At 35.6% G+C, this 17,570-nt stretch overlaps 1 protein-coding gene across 2 annotated transcripts; it reads left to right on the top strand.

Moving 5' to 3' along the window:
* The first annotated feature begins 464 nt into the window (after positions 1-464).
* On the top strand, positions 465-12,843 carry LOC130804041 (1-acyl-sn-glycerol-3-phosphate acyltransferase BAT2, chloroplastic). Of its 2 annotated transcripts, none has more exons than XM_057668342.1 (10): positions 465-714; positions 1,029-1,162; positions 1,256-1,327; positions 7,429-7,565; positions 8,596-8,644; positions 8,844-9,020; positions 9,109-9,515; positions 11,626-11,727; positions 12,075-12,379; positions 12,540-12,843. In XM_057668342.1, exons 3-9 carry the CDS (start codon positions 1,267-1,269, stop codon positions 12,288-12,290), a joined length of 1,149 nt encoding a protein of 382 aa, XP_057524325.1. In that variant the 5' UTR covers positions 465-714; positions 1,029-1,162; positions 1,256-1,266; the 3' UTR covers positions 12,291-12,379; positions 12,540-12,843. The 2 variants fall into 2 exon arrangements, with proteins under 2 accessions (XP_057524325.1, XP_057524334.1); XM_057668351.1 differs by having other exon boundaries at positions 12,075-12,386.
* The last annotated feature ends 4,727 nt before the right edge of the window (positions 12,844-17,570 follow it).

Below are 17,570 nucleotides of genomic sequence, written 5' to 3'. Positions count from 1 at the left end.
CCAAAATAGTATTTCGTACTAGTACATAAGTGTTTAATTAATAGACAACACTATCTCGTACAATTACTTATGAATAATGATACTCACTCAGTTCCATTAAATTAGTCTAAATTGCAAATGAGATAAAAATTAAAAAGTAGTAAAAAATAAAAAAAGTGAGACAAAAATGAAAAATAACGCTATTTTAACAAAGGGAGTGAGTATGAAATATGAATACACTAAATTACAAAAGTAGGGTGTATAAATAACCGAAAAAGTAACATTTTGAGTGTGGAAGGAAGGAAGTAAAATAAATAAAATTTCTAGTCAATCACGGTGATTTGTAAATTACCAATAAAGACAAAGAAAATGAATAAAATAAAAAAAAATCTCAAAATCTCACCCGTATCAAATCATATCACGTAAAGGTAATTTATCAAATTAACAAATAACTATTATTTACCGGAACAAACTCGTAAAATAAAACATGTTAGTACATTTGTACAGGTTCACATTCTCTCAAATCTCTCTCCCGCATCTCTAGAGTATACTCCAGACTGTAGACATTCATCGGAGTTTGAACACCGTCTACCGCACTCCATTCTCCATTATCCATTTTTCTTCCTTTTCGTCGTTTCTGATTTCCATTTCCTTATCCTCCCTCTACTTTAACTACTGGGTATCTAATTTGATTATTAAGGGTCTACAAAATCTATTCTTCATTGAACATTGACTGTAAGTGCCACATCCCTGTTAATTCTTTGCCTAATACAACCTTACTTTTAATGTTCATTACTTTATGTACTGTTCTCACCTCTGGATTATGTTCTTGTATGATTCCGTGTTTAGGAGATATGGGGGTTAAATTTCTGCTTATTGGGTGATTTGGCATTTGGGTTATCAGTTTTGATATGATTTGTTATTGGAAAATTTACGAGATTCAGTTTGATTTGTTATTTTTTTTTTCGATGTTGAATCATTAATAAAGTTGCAAAAACTGGTATTATTGACTTTTATTAATCAAACACTGATTTTTTCCGATAAAATAGGAATTAGGGTTCCCTTTACCGCTTTACAATTCACCATATTCAACACTTTGCTATAGAAGCCAAATCCTAATCAATTAGGGTTACGTTTACGCTATACAATTCACCATAGTCAACAGTTTGCTGTTCAACTAAAGGTACTTTTCCCATTTTTCTTTTACTAATTTCTAGGAGTCCATTTAATTGCCATTTTTCTACTTCAATTCAATGATATCCTTCTTATTTGTTAGATTTATTGTTGATGGCACCCCCGCCTGCGGTCGTTCAGCTGCCTCTTGCAATTACTCCTGTGGGAGATACAGGTAATCTCATTTACTTATTTTCCGGAATTTTCGCTATTACTTCTTGTTTATGAAGAAATTTCGAGTTAAGAAATGCTATTGCTATGTAGTATATTATATACTTGGTCGCATAGTTTATTATCTACTTTGCCATTTATCGACAAACTTTTTGGGTAAATGTAATGTTGTTGATGGTGGAGGTGAAGGGTTAGGCTATTACCATCAGTATAGGTGACAAACAAGAACATGCTCAAGTGGCGAAACACACTCTAAAACATTCATAGACATGTTTTCCTATATAAACAGAAGTTGTTGTGTGTGCTGCTGTGTGTGCATACCCATGCTGCTCATCCTCCTCTGCTGTCCTTTTTCTGATATTCCTTTTTTGTCCTTGCTTTATTCCTTTTCTGTCCCAGTGGTCCCATGTACATATGAATGAATGGTGTCTTATGATTGGATAGGTTTTGTGCTCAATCTTTCTATATATATATATATATATATATATAATGCTGGGTGCACAAGCAAGAGACATCGAATGAATGAAAATAGAAAACATGCACTGTCTAATTAGTCCACTCATCATGGTATCAGAGCCATGACTCTGATAATTTGATTTTCCACCCTTGTTCTTCTCTGTTTGATATTTTTATCTTTCCTCTATACTCTTGTCTTCTCATCCCCCTTCTTCCTTTTCTATCTTGCTCTTTTGTTTCTCATGGAAAAAATGAATCCACAAAACCCGTTGTATCAACATGGATCAGATGGTCCTAACACAGTGAGTGTTGACAAACTTACATATATCATATCATATTACAGAAGGTGGAAAAGGTCCATGGAGATGGCCCTCTCATCCAAAAGAAAGCTTGGATACATAAATGGAACAGTGATTAGAGATGAAGATGGCATAATCAAAGGTGATATGTGGGACACTTGCAATGACACTATCATAGGTTGGATTATGGGATCAGTATCTAAACCAATCAAGCAAACCATTATGTATATAATGTCTGCAAGAGAAATATGGTTATACCTTGTAAGGAGATTTCAATCTCAAATGGCTCTCTTAAATACAAACTCAATAAAGAGTTGTATGAGACCAAGCAAGGATCATCATCAATTAATGAATACTATACTGTGTTTAAAAGTGTATGGGAAGACTGGAGTCCTTGGATGAACTTCCAATAATCACTGAAAGTGGTGAAGATGTGAAAAGAAGTTCCTAGAAGCTTTTGAAAAACAAAAGGAAGAAAAGAGACTCTTTAGTTCTTGAATAGATTGGATGAAACCTATGGGCCTTTGATAAGTCAAATCCTAATGATAACTCCTCTACCCACAGTGGATTTTGCTTGCAGCTCCCTTTAGTAAGAAGAGTGTCAACAAAATATTTTGCATACTATGAAGGCACCTATGGAATCTTCAGCCATGTATAGTAGAGGTGCTGTTGAAAGTATTGTGTGTAGTGCTTGTGGTGTCAAAGGACACATGAAGGACAGATGTTGGACAGTTCTAAGGTATCCCAAATGGCATTCCAAATACAAACAACCATTTAGTGGGAAAGAAAGAAATCCAGGTATGGGTAACACAAATCAGAACCGGGGAGGAATAGATATCATAGGATGGCTGCAAATGTTCAAGAAAGTGGGATCTTGGGACAAGGGAGTGAACTCTTAGTGGAGCAGTTGGAACAACTCTTGAAGAATCTCTCAGGAGGCCACAAAATTTCTGTCAACAATGCCCATTTAGAAGAAGAGATTGACAACATCGTTGCTAGCTTTGCAGGTATGGTGTCTTGCTTTTGTGGAAATGCAAAAGTAACTGAGTGGATAATAGACTCAGGGGCAAGTGATCATATCACTGGAACTGTTGCATATGTCAACAATCATAGACCTATAAAAGCTCAACATAAAATAAACTTGCCTAATGGTGCAACATCTAAAATTACTCATTGTGGGTCTGTCTTATTAGAGAATGGCTTAGTGCTTAAAGATGTGCTGGTTGTGCTTGAGTTTAAACATAGCTTACTTTCGGTGAAAAAACCCATTGATTCTGAAAATTGAAAGTTAATTTCTATGCTGGATGGCACATTATTTTTCGTAATGAGTCACAAAAAGTTAAAGGTCTAGACAGATCAAAGGATGGTTGTATTATCTCCTTAACCAAAACATAAACTTTATGGTTGGGGAAATGAAACATGTTGCAAATACCTCTTTGAAAGTAACACATGGATGCATTGAAACCGAGAAATTGAATGATTCATTCCTATGGCACTTGAGGTTAGGACATGCTCCTATTGTGAAACTCCATCACCTGGGTGTTGATAAATCATATAAACATGCTGAAAACTTTTGTGTAACATGTCATATGGGGAAACTCACCAAGCAACCTTTTAACCTCGGCCAATCCTATCCTGCTCAACCATTTGAACTTCTCCACATAGATGTGTGGGGACCTTATAGAGTTCAAACAAGAGAAGGATACAGATCTTCCTCACTGTGATAGATGATCATTCTAGAAACACTTGGGTAACTTTGCTTAAACAAAATTTGTTACTTTACAAAAATTCATAACATTGGCAAATACTCAATTCATAACAAGCAAGACACATCGAATGAATGAAAATAGCAAACATTCCATGTCTAATTAGTCTACTCATCACCCTACAAAAGGAATTTCTTAGTTGTCATTATGATATACTTGTATTCGACTTTGATCCAACTAGGGTGCCTAGGTTCACTCATGAAATGATGTGATGGACTCTTTCAAATCAAGATAAGTTGGAAGCATCCAATCCAGTTAAGGGTGTACGAAAAAGAAGGGGTTTATGAAGTCTTAGTTCTCAATTATCGGATTTTGTTGTTAGCTGAAAATTATTGTACCAGTTACCTTGATGTGGATCATTGCTAATTTCCTGAATTACCTAGATCATCAAAATACAAAATAGTGTTTGCCTTATCAGTAGGCATTGCTAATGATGTAATGGACTCTTTCAAATCAAGATAGGTTGGAAGCATCCAATCCGATTAAGGGTGTACGAAAAAGAAGGGGTTTATGAAGTCTTAGCTCTCAATTATCGGATTTTGATGTTAACTGAATATTATTGTACCAATTACCTAGATGTGGATCATTGCTAATTTCATGAATTACCTAGATCATCAAAATACAAAATAGTGGTTGCCTTGTGAGTTGGCATTGCTAATTTCCTTTTTTGGAAGTTAAAGGATGAATCAACCTATGATTTCATCAATTGCCTGTGTTTTTTAGCAAACACCATTTTATTATCAAATTTTTAGAAATAAGCAGTTTGACTAAATACTGATTTAAACGCTTGCCGTTACTTGGTGCATTTGTTTATTACATTTTTTCTATACCTATTTTTTGCTTTAACTGCTGAATTAATCAATATTCTGCCAACTTCATTCATTGAGTTACAACTTAGAATATGTGCTAATCATATAGTGTATATGGAACGTAAGAAGGTGTAACCCTATAGACTTCAACATTATCTCTTAAGGTTGTAGCGTAAAATTTGGATGCAAATGTTCAGATCGATAAACCTAAAACAATAAACACTACATGAATGGATTTCTTGTAGACAAAGTGAAGCAAACAATTAAACAATCCATGCAAGGAGATGAACACCAAAATTTTGTGGATACTTTGAATGCTGGTTGAAACATCATTACTATTGTAAGAAAATAATGGATCACGGATTCTCAAAAGGATTTCATTTTAATGCTTTCTTTTCTTACTATATACCCTTAGAGAAATAAAGTTTTTCATGCTTTATCATAAAAAAGAAGTGGTGGGTTTTTTTACATTGGGGCTACACAAAATAATTTGTATTAAAGACGCTTGTCAAAGATTGATGTGCTGAGAGCAGAGTAGAAAGAAAACTGTGAGGAACAAACAGTGGCAGATCCAGGATTTAGAGTCTCATGGGGCACCAACAAATGGACGAAATATCGGTGAAATTTTGTTGTAAAATTAACAACTAAAAATTTTAGTACGCTAGAACAAAAATTAATCTGACTCGAGATATCACATCCAAATCCCATCCGAACACCAAATGTACACCCTTAAATTCAACATTGGTAGCAAATAATATTTTTTTAAAAGATATTTGAGCATTATAAGGTGTGTTATGTAAAAACAGAAGCATCTTCATTATTTGCTAACAGTAGCATCTAGATTGGTTCATTATATGCTAACAGAAGGATTTGAATTTCTATCAATAAAACATAAGTATCTAGATTTCTATCAACAAAGGAAATGAACTTTTTCTATCACCAAAAGTTAGTGACAAACTTCCAGTACAGCAAACATAAAAAAAAAGTAAAGAAAGAGTAATTTGGTGATAGAAAAAGCTCACTTCTTTTGCTCAATCACTTCATAATCTGTTGTTTTGACTTCTTTTCTCCATTTTTCTGCTTCCATTTCCAAAATCCAAAAAATCAACAAAAGACTAAAACTACAAAAAGGATCTTCTAGGATATACTCTTGGTTATGAAATTTCAATGTACACTTACTAAAAATTAACATATTTTTGCATAATGTTCAAATCATTCAAGATTAACAAACACATTGACATAACATTAACAAATATTCAATAACTCAAATAACAAAAAAAAAAAGAAAAAAAAATAACATCCTAACAAAATTCGAAAATCAAGATTAAGATTAAAAAGTAAAACATCAAGATTATAGATTAAGATTAAAGATTACAACATAAAGATTAAGATTAAGATTAAAGTTGAGAGTAAAAATAACTTAAAAAAACTAAAATTCTGATTTTAGGGTTTTTGTAAAGGAATGTGAAATAGCAGCGATTAGTGAACCGGGCAGGTGGCAGGTGCAAGCGGCGGTAGGATTGTTTAGGGTATTTAGAGTTTGGTCTTTTTTAGAGGAGAAGAAAGAAGAGAGAAGAGTAAGGGTTGTTTTTCTGAATTTTGATAAAATGGAACACGCTTTCAGCCCACAGACTTTAGAAAATCTTTTAAATTTTTTTTTTTCAAAAAATGTCCTCTTGGGGCACATGCCCGAGGAGGCCCATACATAGATCCGCCCCTAAGAACAAAGATGCCCCCCATTAAAGCTTAAGTGTTCGACCCGCTTGTACATACAACCTGATGTCCCAGTTTTTGACGACTTTCTCACCTTCTTTGGCCCTTATGATCTAGGATGCATGAACGATCATAATCTTGAATGATCATGTAGATCACCAAGAAGATCCTTTTGATGCTTTCCTCATCGACCTCCAACCTTAAAGCTCAATTATGCCATCAACCAACTTCGTGAACCCGTCACCATTTTTGTGCATCATAATATCATGTCCTCTAGTGGTTGTTGCACCTCAGTGGTAAGGCGTGTTTTGTTTCATAGTGTGAGTCTTTAGCACGTGCTGCTGCTTCATATATATGACCCATGGTTCAACATCAACTTCAAGCATGAAAGCAATAAGACACAAACACCCTATTAGAAATTTCTGTTTGGATAGTTAATATACTTCATGTACTATCATTAGGTCTGTGAAAAGCATAGCAACCGAATTTCAAAGAGTGACTGTAATTGAATCACAAGCCTGTCCATCTTCAATGAATTTCGGTGAATTTGAAAACATGACCCAAACTAGATCATTCTTGGGCAAAATTTTCATGATAAAGTGAATTTTTTGACTTCTTTTGTGGTTCATGCTAGATAATGTTAAGTTTACCTCTGAATCCTAAACTCTTATCTTCTCTGTGTGCATAGAGAAGGAGAAAGACTGAGAGGGAGAAGAGAAATTCATTAAGCGTTGAGATTCTTATATTTCCTTCACCATGGACATGGTTGGGATTGGGTCAGAGGCTAAGCAGAGATTTGTTGAGCTTCATATTTTTCCATAAATATTAACCGTGGGCATTGCTCACTGTAGCGGGAAATTTTTTATTCACCAAAGAAAAGGTTCCTTTGATTTCATCCCATGCTTAGTGCATATGTTCTACTTGTCAATATGTTCCATTGCATCTTTTTTATATCTTTGATTTTTTGCGTGTTTTTGGCTATAAACTAGTGATTGATATAATGTACTCATTTTCTAATAAAATATTTAAAGTGATTACTTGTGTTTGTACTTTTATTATCAGGTTTTTTGGGATCATGCCATTTAAAGGGAAATTTGTTACATCCTGATCGTGTGACCTCTAAGGTTTCCTTTTTTAGAAGCTGTCGATTTCTCGGAGTTGCAAGTACAAATTCTCTTCATCCAAATAGTTTTCTTGAGGTTAGAGACAATGCCAATACACTTTTGGACAATCTTCATTTAACTTCATCCTTGCTGCTTGCTAGTTTGCTATTGCTATGCGTACTTGTGTAGGGATGCTCTTTTCATTTTTCACATTATTGAGGGCATGTTCTTGAAAAGAATAAGCCATGATTTTCTTTTATAGACGTGGGTCATTCGTGACGAAAGTCATAAGGATTCGTTGGTGAGTTTTGGTGAATCATGTATGGTTGGGTTATAGAACATGTATTATAAAAATGATTTGAAATAGGGTAAGCAAACTTATTATGCAATGACCTTCACTTGGTCGAAAGAAAGTTGCGGGCTCTAGCCTCTAAATCATATTTAGGGTTTTAGTCATTGGGAAATTGAATTAGCCTTACTCACCAAATAATTAGTTTACCTTAATCCATGTTTTATTTGCTCAAAAAAGGATTTTGGATTGGTTTCATTTGCTAAATTCTATGGGGACTCTTTGGTTTGTGGTTTTCTCAAATTCATAGAACTTGAATTAGCATCGAAAATATATGACCCTAAGACCTTATATATAACATCATTGTACGGCTAGGACTTGTTCCTATCTTGTAAGCTATAAGTAAAGGGTCTTTTGTTTGGAGGGGTAAGGGAGTTGTAATTGGATTAGGGATTGGGATAAGATGGGTAGGGATTAGTTGTAGACTTGTGTTTGTCACGGGGGTGGTGATTTTGAGGATAGAGATGGGAATAAGAATCCCCCTTATATAAGCAAAATAATATCTTCAAGAGGCTCAAGTAAAGGAGGGGAGGGGAGGGGAGGGGAGGGGGGCGAGAGATAGAGATATAGCTTTATGTTACATGATTTTACACGACAAAGCATATGCATCACAATGACCTCAAAAATCCAGGAGAAATTAAGAACCATTCATTATTTCGTAGATACCATCACAACCTGTTGGGGAAAAACCCAGATTATCTCTGCTTAATGGTATAAATGGAATCTCTTTGTTTGATAGTTATGGTAAGTGACTTTCTACTCATTTAAATTTTGCAGCTTGTGGCTACGGATGGACATCATATGCACTTGAAGAAATCAATGAAGTGTAAGGAAAATTTATTTTGACCTTTAGAGCTGTGCTTGCTTGGATGGTTAGTGCTAGGTATCTTGACTCTGGATGAATGAATGATTGCATCTGTTTTCACCTTGGTGCTATTTTTTTAATATATTTTTAGTAAAATGCTAAATCCTCATTATTTGATGGAGAAAGTGCCTTATGCTTTCTCTTGCTTTGTTGATTGCAGACAGAACTTCATGCATCCAGAGAATATGTTCCTTCTGCCAATATAATGAGCCTGCTAAGAGAAGTGAGAGGTCTCATATTAGTCGGAAACTGCACTTTTTTAGGTCACTGAGACATATAGCAGCAAGGTCAGATATTATTAGAAGTGGAGCTCCTGAGGCTGCTTCCCCTTTTCCAGGTTTTTATCATGTCTATCTACTATTTGTGCCTCCTGGTTCCCTTCTATTTTTTTTTTGAATGATTATTACTTTCTTTGTTCATTGCAGAGGCAGCTTTTGGGCCCAAGGCTCGCGGAGTCTGCTTCTACGCTGTCACTTCCACAGTTGCTATCTTTCTCTTTGTGCTGATGGTTGTTTTTCATCCTTTTGTTCTTGTATTTGATCGATATCGAAGAAGAGCACACTATTTTGTTGCCAAAATGTGGGCTACAACAACCATTGTTCCATTCTTTGATGTGGAAGTTGAGGGATTGGAACATTTACCACCACCAGATACACCTGCTGTTTATGTTTCCAATCACCAGAGCTTTCTTGACATCTATACTTTGCTTACTCTTGGACGAAGCTTCAAGTTTATAAGTAAAACCTCCATTTTCTTGTATCCAATCATTGGATGGGCTATGTATTTAATGGGAGTTATACCACTGAAGCGCATGGATAGTCGAAGCCAAATGGTAGGATTTTTTTGTACTTTTGTTGTCTCCATTCTGCTCTCTGACTCTCTCTCTCTAAGCCCCTTTTTTAGAGTATTGATTGTGCATAAATTGGAAAAGTAATTGTAGAAATAACAGGATACAACATATCGATGGGTTTATATATAAATGGAATCATAAAGGTTGCATAATATGAATATGATTAGGACATATTATTATGGTTTATGGCTAGAGCCCGGAGAGGATATAGGGTTTTCAACTTTTGTGGCAAGAGATCAGTGGTCTTTTGCCATTTGGTTGCGGCACAAAAACTGAAAGGATTCTCATCCTCTTGGTGTATTAGTTTTGTGAGATGAATAAACTAGATAATTATATTTTTGGTGGATCTACTTGTATGTGATCTTTGAATTTAGCACGATGTGAGGTGGAAAAGGTTCATTATATTGTTTTTTTTTTTTTTTAAAAATAAGAATAGAAGTTCTATTGGTAATCTTTATATCTTAAATGGAGCATAGAAATAGAGATCGAGGTCACCTTCAAACAAAAGCTAATACTTCCTCCACAGTCCACAAGATTTGTAGTATGACCGAGCTTAGAGTAAAAAAGACAGCTTATACCTTTGGAATTATTAAGCCTAATGTTTGGTGTAGGCGGGGAAGCCGGAATAATGTGCTTTAGTTAATTACTTTAAACTGTTATGCAAACACTACTTTGATCGACAATTGTTACTAGTTTACTTAAATAGAAGGAAGATCGGTTAGGAAGTGTTAGCCTTGATCATAATTTAAAAACAAGATTGCATCGTATTGTATTGGTCGTATCGTAAAGGTTTTCAAAAAACGAATGAGTGTTCTCATAGTAAATGTGTAAAAGAACCACATTAGGCCGTTCCAAGTGACATTTTATGGTTTAGGCTGATATTTGGCGGTGCAGCATCTGCATCATCCCCGTAATTGGATCACTGTAATCGCAATTGTAATCCTTACTTGCACTATGGCTTTGATTAACCTGGAAGCTTGAATTTTGACATTTTCTGCTTCATCAATGGTGCAAATGGGCTCATCTTTAGTTGGATCTTTATTTTTCAGGATGAAGATTAGTTTTTTTAATAAATTTTGTTCGCTTTATTCCAAAAAAATATATTTAAGTTCACTAGGATGATTTTTTTTGTGGGTGTAGGCAGAGGGTTATGGTGTTTCTGGCTAATTAATTAAGTATTTGGTATAAGATGGGGGCCACAAAGTTTTTGCATTGATTGGCTTTCGTTGGATGTTGTTCAGTGCTTTTTTTTTTGTATGGACATTGGGTTTGAATCAGCTGGAAGCTTGTGTCACTGTTCTTGTAATTGCTAAAATTAATAATGCCAACATCACTTCTTTTAGTTGGGTCCATATAGATTCTGACTTCTGTCTTTACTCTATAGATGGGAAATTATGTAAGTTGAATTTCATATTGTTCTCTCAATCCTATGGTTGATTTCTTGACTTCTTTTTTAGCCGTTGATCTTTAAAATTTTGACTTCAAAGGCTTAAGATGTTTAATTTGTTGATGACTTTCTTAGTTGATTTTAGCTGGTACAAATTCTTGGGTTATTTGAGGGATATTCTGGTATGCTGAATTCTAGTTGGTACTAACAAAAGACTGCTTGTATGAGGAGAAGAAAAACATATGCTATGATAAGATGGAAATATGATTATATTTCACTATTTTCTAATTGACGTCAGGTAGTATGGTTTCATGCACTTGTAATTGGTAGTTGTGCATCTGTCTAGGTATCCCATTGTCTTGTAGCTACAAGTTCACAGTACCAGGGGAATCTCATTTGGATGTTGGGGATTTTGGGGTGTAATTGATAACCTGTTGTTAGGACTCTTCACTTTGCCTCTTGTTTCCGTGGAATGCTTGACACATACACAAGCAGGACACTTGGACATTTCAATTTAATTCAAAACCCCAAATTTTGGGATTTTTTTTCGATACAAATCTGTGTCCGTCATGGGTACTCGATTCTGGGTAACAAATGACTTGACATCTCAAAATGCAATTTTTAAATAATGAGATATGTTATTAATCTTTTGTTGTATTCCCCTTATCTTTTGAAATCACAGTTGGTTGTGTTACTTAAATGTAGGACTGTCTTAAGCGGTGTATGGATCTTATCAGGGGAGGTGCATCTGTATTCTTTTTTCCAGAAGGAACACGGAGTAAAGATGGGAATTTGGGTGCTTTCAAGGTGAGATTCGAATGAGACTTTTATTCTTTTCTCTGCTTTTGTATGCCATTGAATAATTGTTATTCGCCAGTAAACCACCAAGGTTTCAGCTGCTAGACATTGTTGCCTAAGTTATATGGAAAATGATGGTTAGATTGATCATCGATCACTGAGAATCTAAAATTGCAGTTATATTGTCTCTCGATTCCCAGATGTCCATAATTTAGTGCATCGCTAGACCTTGCTTCCCAGACTGGTCAGCTCTAGCTGCAGTGTTTACTGTCTACTGTGAAGGATGTTTACAGAATCTATGAGCAATGTGCTATCTTCCTTTTTGTTTGAATCATTCTTCATTCTTGTCTTTGTAGAAAGGCGCATTCAGTGTTGCAGCAAAAACTCAAGTACCGGTTGTACCCATGACAATCATCGGAACTGGTAGGATCATGCCTGCCGGCAAGGAGGGTTTGCTTAACCCAGGGTCTGTTAAAGTTGTTATACATCCATGTTTGATGGGAAAGGACGCTCAAGTATTGTGCAATCAAGCTCGAACTGTTATTGCAGGCACACTCATTCAGCAAGCTTAAGAGAATCAGTTTATAAATTTACATTATTGGATGCGCCTATTTCTGAATTTACTGGTTGGATTGACAATACATGAATTATGATTCCAAAGGTACGTGGTATGTGCTATTTGCTTGATACCTTGCGTTATTTTTGTAGCCGCAATTTGTTAGGTGTGGAGAAGAGTCTCCTTTTTATGTCACGTAACTGTTTTTCTTCGTATCACCTTTCTGTCTTTCAGTTTTCCTTTTGAGTAATTCCTATCATTTCAGTTCAATGCAGGCATATTGGTTGGGCCTTACGAGCAAAATTTTCATTCCTTATCTGTCATACGAGGAAGTTGCTTTGTCATGCGTTTAGAGTTCTTTGCTATATAGAACGGCTGTTACTTTTAGGGCACTAGTTCACCGAGTTTTCACTGAAGTTTCCATTTTGTATCTGTTTATATCATATGTAGCTTAATATCAGGTTTTTTTTCCTCTAATCTACCATCAGTGTTTTGATTAGTTGTACAGATTTTAGACAATTCTCCGTATAGTACAAATAAAAGTCAATACATGAACTTTTGCTCGGTTACTTTTGAGTTGAAATGTCTTCGTGTCTCGATTTTATAATGTTTATTATAGGCTTTCTTGCTACAAACTTTGTATCATTATTCATTGCGGATAAGGTTATTTGGGTGGATTCTTGGCTAATAGATACATATGGTTTAGGAAATTAGATAATGTGGACATTCCTAAAAATCCTTTTCTAACTTCGCAGAATGTTTAAGGTCGTACGTTGACAATGACATGTATGGCATTTGACTTTTAAGTGACACCGAGGGGTGGGTTAGTTTTTGCTTGCTCCGGCTGTTTAGGTCATGCTTTCCCTTTGTACTTGGATGTATTGGTAGATGGAACAGTAGGGAGGGAAAGAGATCACAGTTCAATAATATTGTCGGATTCCATGATCAATGGTTTTGCTCGGTTGACTCATCCTATATTTTGGTCGTGCTTAGCTCATAATCAATTTCAATACGGTCGCGATACAGTGATGTAGCCTTGTTTTTGCACTTTGTAAGAGATGAAAGCAAAAGGAAACATGATCCCACCATTTCTATTTTTTCATTCCAAATCCAAAATAAGGGAAAATGTGTCTCTGGCTCTCCCTGCCCTCGATGACACCCCATCTATGATCAAACCATTGCAATGTGTTTGGACGAAGAGCGGAGGAAAAGGTGGAAAGGGGATGAGGATGGCATCCATTTTTCTTCGTTTTGGTTTGTGACTTGTTGAAGAGGAGAGTACGGAATGGAGTAATCAATTTTGTTTTAATTTAATGGGAAATTATCAATAGTATCTCTAAGTTTTTGCACTTTATCAATGGTACTCCTATGTTTTTTCGATTATTAGTGATACCCTCGTGTTATTGAATGTTTTACAATCGTAAATTTTTCTAATTTTTTTCGTCCAAAATTGTTAATTGTTTTCTTTTTCTTTTATTTTTCAATTTAAAACATTAAAAAAACAAAAGAAAAAGAAAAAAATTAACGGTTTTAGACGGAAAAAATTAGAAAAGGTTATGATTATAAAACACGACGGTACTATTGATAATCGAAAAAATTTAGAGATACCATTGATAAAGTGTAAAAACTTAAGGGTACCACTGATAATTTCCCGAATTTAATAAACCAAATCTTTTACAATTGGTAGCGTTTCGAGGGTATATTCGAACTCGTTTCTTCCTTCCTCCACTCTTATCCTTCTCCCACTTCTTTTCGTTATTTTCCCTCCCTTTTCTCCACGAGACCACCACTACCAAGTACTATCCGAAGTTCTGAACTCGTTAGTCTTTATTTTCTTCTCTTTTGGTACCTGATTAAGGCTTGCTTCATTTTAGGGGATACTTTAATGGTACGTTCGATGACATTAATGGAAGCATCGACTAGTATAAATGAGCAGGAGGCAGTCGTCTGTTAGGGAATTGAGGTAGTTCATATATAAGACAGTTTTGTTTCTACAAGATGTCTTTGTGTTGTTACTAGAAGGTCGGTATTTAGGGCTAAATAAAATTTGGTCTAAATCGCAAATCAAATCAGATCAACCGTAATTTTAATGTTTGGTTTGGTATACGGTCTAAACGGTATGGTCTGGTTTTTTTTCAAAAAAAAAATACGGTTTACTGTCTGGTCCTAGTTTTTTTATTTTTCAGACCAAACTAGGTCGCCAACCGTACTATGACCAAAAATTATACTTTTTTTAAAAAATACATGTTTTTATCTAGGTATTTCAAGATGTAGTTATTCATATATATTAATATATTCTTGAATAATGTTAATGTAATCAACTAATTAAAAATTATTATATTTGGTGATTGTAGCTGTGAAATACTTATATAAAATACATATATTAATTCAAGAAAAATATAAAAATAAAAAATCGTAGACCAGATCAGACTAGACTGTTGTAGAACTGTTTGGTCTAGTCTAGTGATTTAAATTGTCCCATCTGAAAATTTTTCAAACCAGAATTTTTTGTTTGATCTGACTTTAGTATCAGATCAGACCAAACCAAACTATTTACACCCCTAACAGCAGTGAAGCCCTGAGAATAAATGAGATACCTATGTATTGCCATATTTAGGGCTGCACACGGTCCGATCTGGTCTGGTTTGACAGAAAAATCAGACCAGACCAGAAATTCCGGTCTGAAAATTTTTCAGACCAGACCAGACCAGTAAAGAGACCGGACCGGACCAGACCAGACCGTTCTAGAACGGTCTGGTCTGGTCTAGTCTACGGTTTTTTTTTTTTTTTTTTTTTTTTTTATTGATTGAGAATCTAAGATAAACGATAATCTGTAAACAACATACATCATCAAATCCGAAACATCACAAATTTTCAATAGTTAAGTACTCACAAGATACTCCATTGGAGTCGCGAAAACATAATAACTAAGCAATGAAGATACTAAAACAATTAGCTGGGAAAGATATTATTGAACGAAAACTTACAGTCAAAATCAAAAACAATACTATTCACTCAAATACACAATTACAATATTATCCACTCAAATATTCAAAGAAAATGAAAATAATGATGAAAATCAAAATCAAAAAACAATACTAGCTATTCACTCAAATATTCTAAGAAAACAGAAGATAGAAGATATTCAAAGAAAACTTACAATTAAAATCAAAAACAATAGTATTTACTCAAAACACAATTACAATACTATTCAAAGAAAACGAAAATAATGATGAAAACAAAAATCAAAAACAATACTATTCACTCAAATACTCAAATAAAACGAAAATTAAAAAAAAATGAAAATAATAATCTTAAAAAAAATTACCTGGAATTGAAAGATTTGGGAGATTATGAATAGCTAAGTGAAAAATGATGAAGAATTTAGTAGAGAGGGTGTGAAACGGCAACTTTAGGGCAGAATTGGATATATGAGGTTAACAGGGGAAGATAGGCGAGGGAGATGAAGCGTTTTACCAAATTAATAGAAACATTATCAAACAAAAACGAAAATGCACAAATGAACATTATCTAAGTTCGAAAGTATCAAATGAGAGAAAGAAAGTATAATAGAAACAAAATCAATACCAAATTAATTGACCGATTAATTGAAGAAAGCTCGAAGAGTTGAAGCCTCGAAGGAGGCGAGGAATTAGAGAGGAGGCGAGGAAGGAATCAGAGAGGAGGCGAGGAAGAGAGGAGAATGTCACGAGTTGGGAAATGGAGATGGAGGCAGCCAGCAGGTTTTCACGAGTAGTTGCCCTAATCCCCTAAAATTTGATTTTATTACGGTTTTCCGGTCCGGTTTGGTTTGAAAAATTTAAAACCGGGACCGGACTGTAAACCGTTTTTAAAAAAAAAAAAAAACCGGACCAGACCAAATATTTAAATTACAGTTTGGTCCGGTTTGGTTTACGGTTTAGACCAAACCGTGTTCAGCCCTAGCCATATTGATTGCAAGCCGTGTTGTATTTACCAAGTACCTTGAGCATATTGGTTTAAAGTATTCTCATGGTAACATTTATTTACTCATTTATTTATTTAAATTATTAATGTCATATTATCTTAATACCCTTTGACCTTTCGGGTTGACCTTGACTTCCAGTCAAGGGCTTTTTCTGAATTTCTCAACCTCCTTGCTTGGCCCATAAGCTAATAACTTCCTAGAACCCTAATTTCCCTTATGTAACCGACCCTTACTCTTCACTATTATGATTCCCCTTTTTTAGTGCTGATAACCGTTCACCACTATCCATGATAACCAACCTTCTCCCAGGAGTAACTCCCTCTCCACCATTATAAATAGAGACAACCAGCATCAAGGGAAGGATCATCTGATAATAGCCCTTCTAATATCCTTACGACCCTTCACTAGTCTTCCAAAAATACGAGCAACTTCCGCCCCTACACTCATATTCCTGCATTCTCCATCTCATCATCTATTCATTAATCTCTGATTTCCGTTCTAACTTGAGCGTCGAAGAAGTCTTCCGGGAGATCACCCCCGGGCAAGGCTAACGTGTTGTGTTGTAGGAATTCAGGTCCCTTTCATTCCGCGAATTGCTGCTCTCGACAACGCTTTCACTTCCAGTATTTCAAGTGTCTTGTACTTCCACGTTTCATTATCGAAACAGTTTGGCGCCGTCTGTGGGGAAAGAATAAAAAGTCATGGCTCGCAAGAAAAATCCAACTCTAACCGCTACCGTGCATAGCACAGATACAGACACTTCAGCGGGTCACGCTAACAACCAAGCCGTGACTCGTCGTGATCTGGACATGCTAGCACGAAACCTCACTGCTGCCTTCTCCGAACAACTCCGCGCCGCCATAAATAATAACCCTGCTCAACAAGTATTGGAAGACATGGCGGACCAAATAAAGAACCTACAAGAACGAATCGAACCCCGCAATGAGATACCAAAATCCCACGAATCTCGAGACGGGAACTCAGGAATGTCACGTTCCAGCAGAAGAAATAAGAAGAGGCGGGAGAGATCAAGGACCCATGAAAGTGACTTCCAAGACGGTGAATCTAAAACCGTCTCTCGAGATGCCCGTACTTACTTGGAAAGCAAGAAGCAGAGGGCGTCAGAAAGTGTTCAATCATTGGTGGACAAAAGGAGGGAAGAAAGGAAGAAAGCGCAACTCACGGGATCCAGCCATCCCACCGGTCCCGTCATAATGCCTCGAAATGAGACTGGCGAGGGTAATCTTCCCGAAGACCCCATGCCAATAAGCTCTCCGCTGGCTCCGGAAGTATTGAATACTCCCAACCCGGCGAAAATAAAGATTCCAA

This window comes from Amaranthus tricolor, chromosome 2, assembly GCF_026212465.1.
Source record: "Amaranthus tricolor cultivar Red isolate AtriRed21 chromosome 2, ASM2621246v1, whole genome shotgun sequence".
NCBI classification, from domain to species: Eukaryota; Viridiplantae; Streptophyta; class Magnoliopsida; order Caryophyllales; family Amaranthaceae; genus Amaranthus; species Amaranthus tricolor.
Note: the sequence above shows the minus strand (reverse complement) of the source record. Positions and strands in the feature narration are given on the sequence as shown.

Excerpts from the sequence above, each read along its gene's own strand:
- LOC130804041 (XM_057668342.1), top strand. The coding sequence starts at position 1,267 with ATGGCACCCCCGCCTGCGGTCGTTCAGCTGCCTCTTGCAATTACTCCT. Across the intron at positions 1,328-7,428 it reads TACTCCTGTGGGAGATACAG|GTTTTTTGGGATCATGCCAT; the intron begins GTAATCTCATTT and ends TTTTATTATCAG. Across the intron at positions 8,645-8,843 it reads CTTGAAGAAATCAATGAAGT|ACAGAACTTCATGCATCCAG; the intron begins GTAAGGAAAATT and ends TGTTGATTGCAG.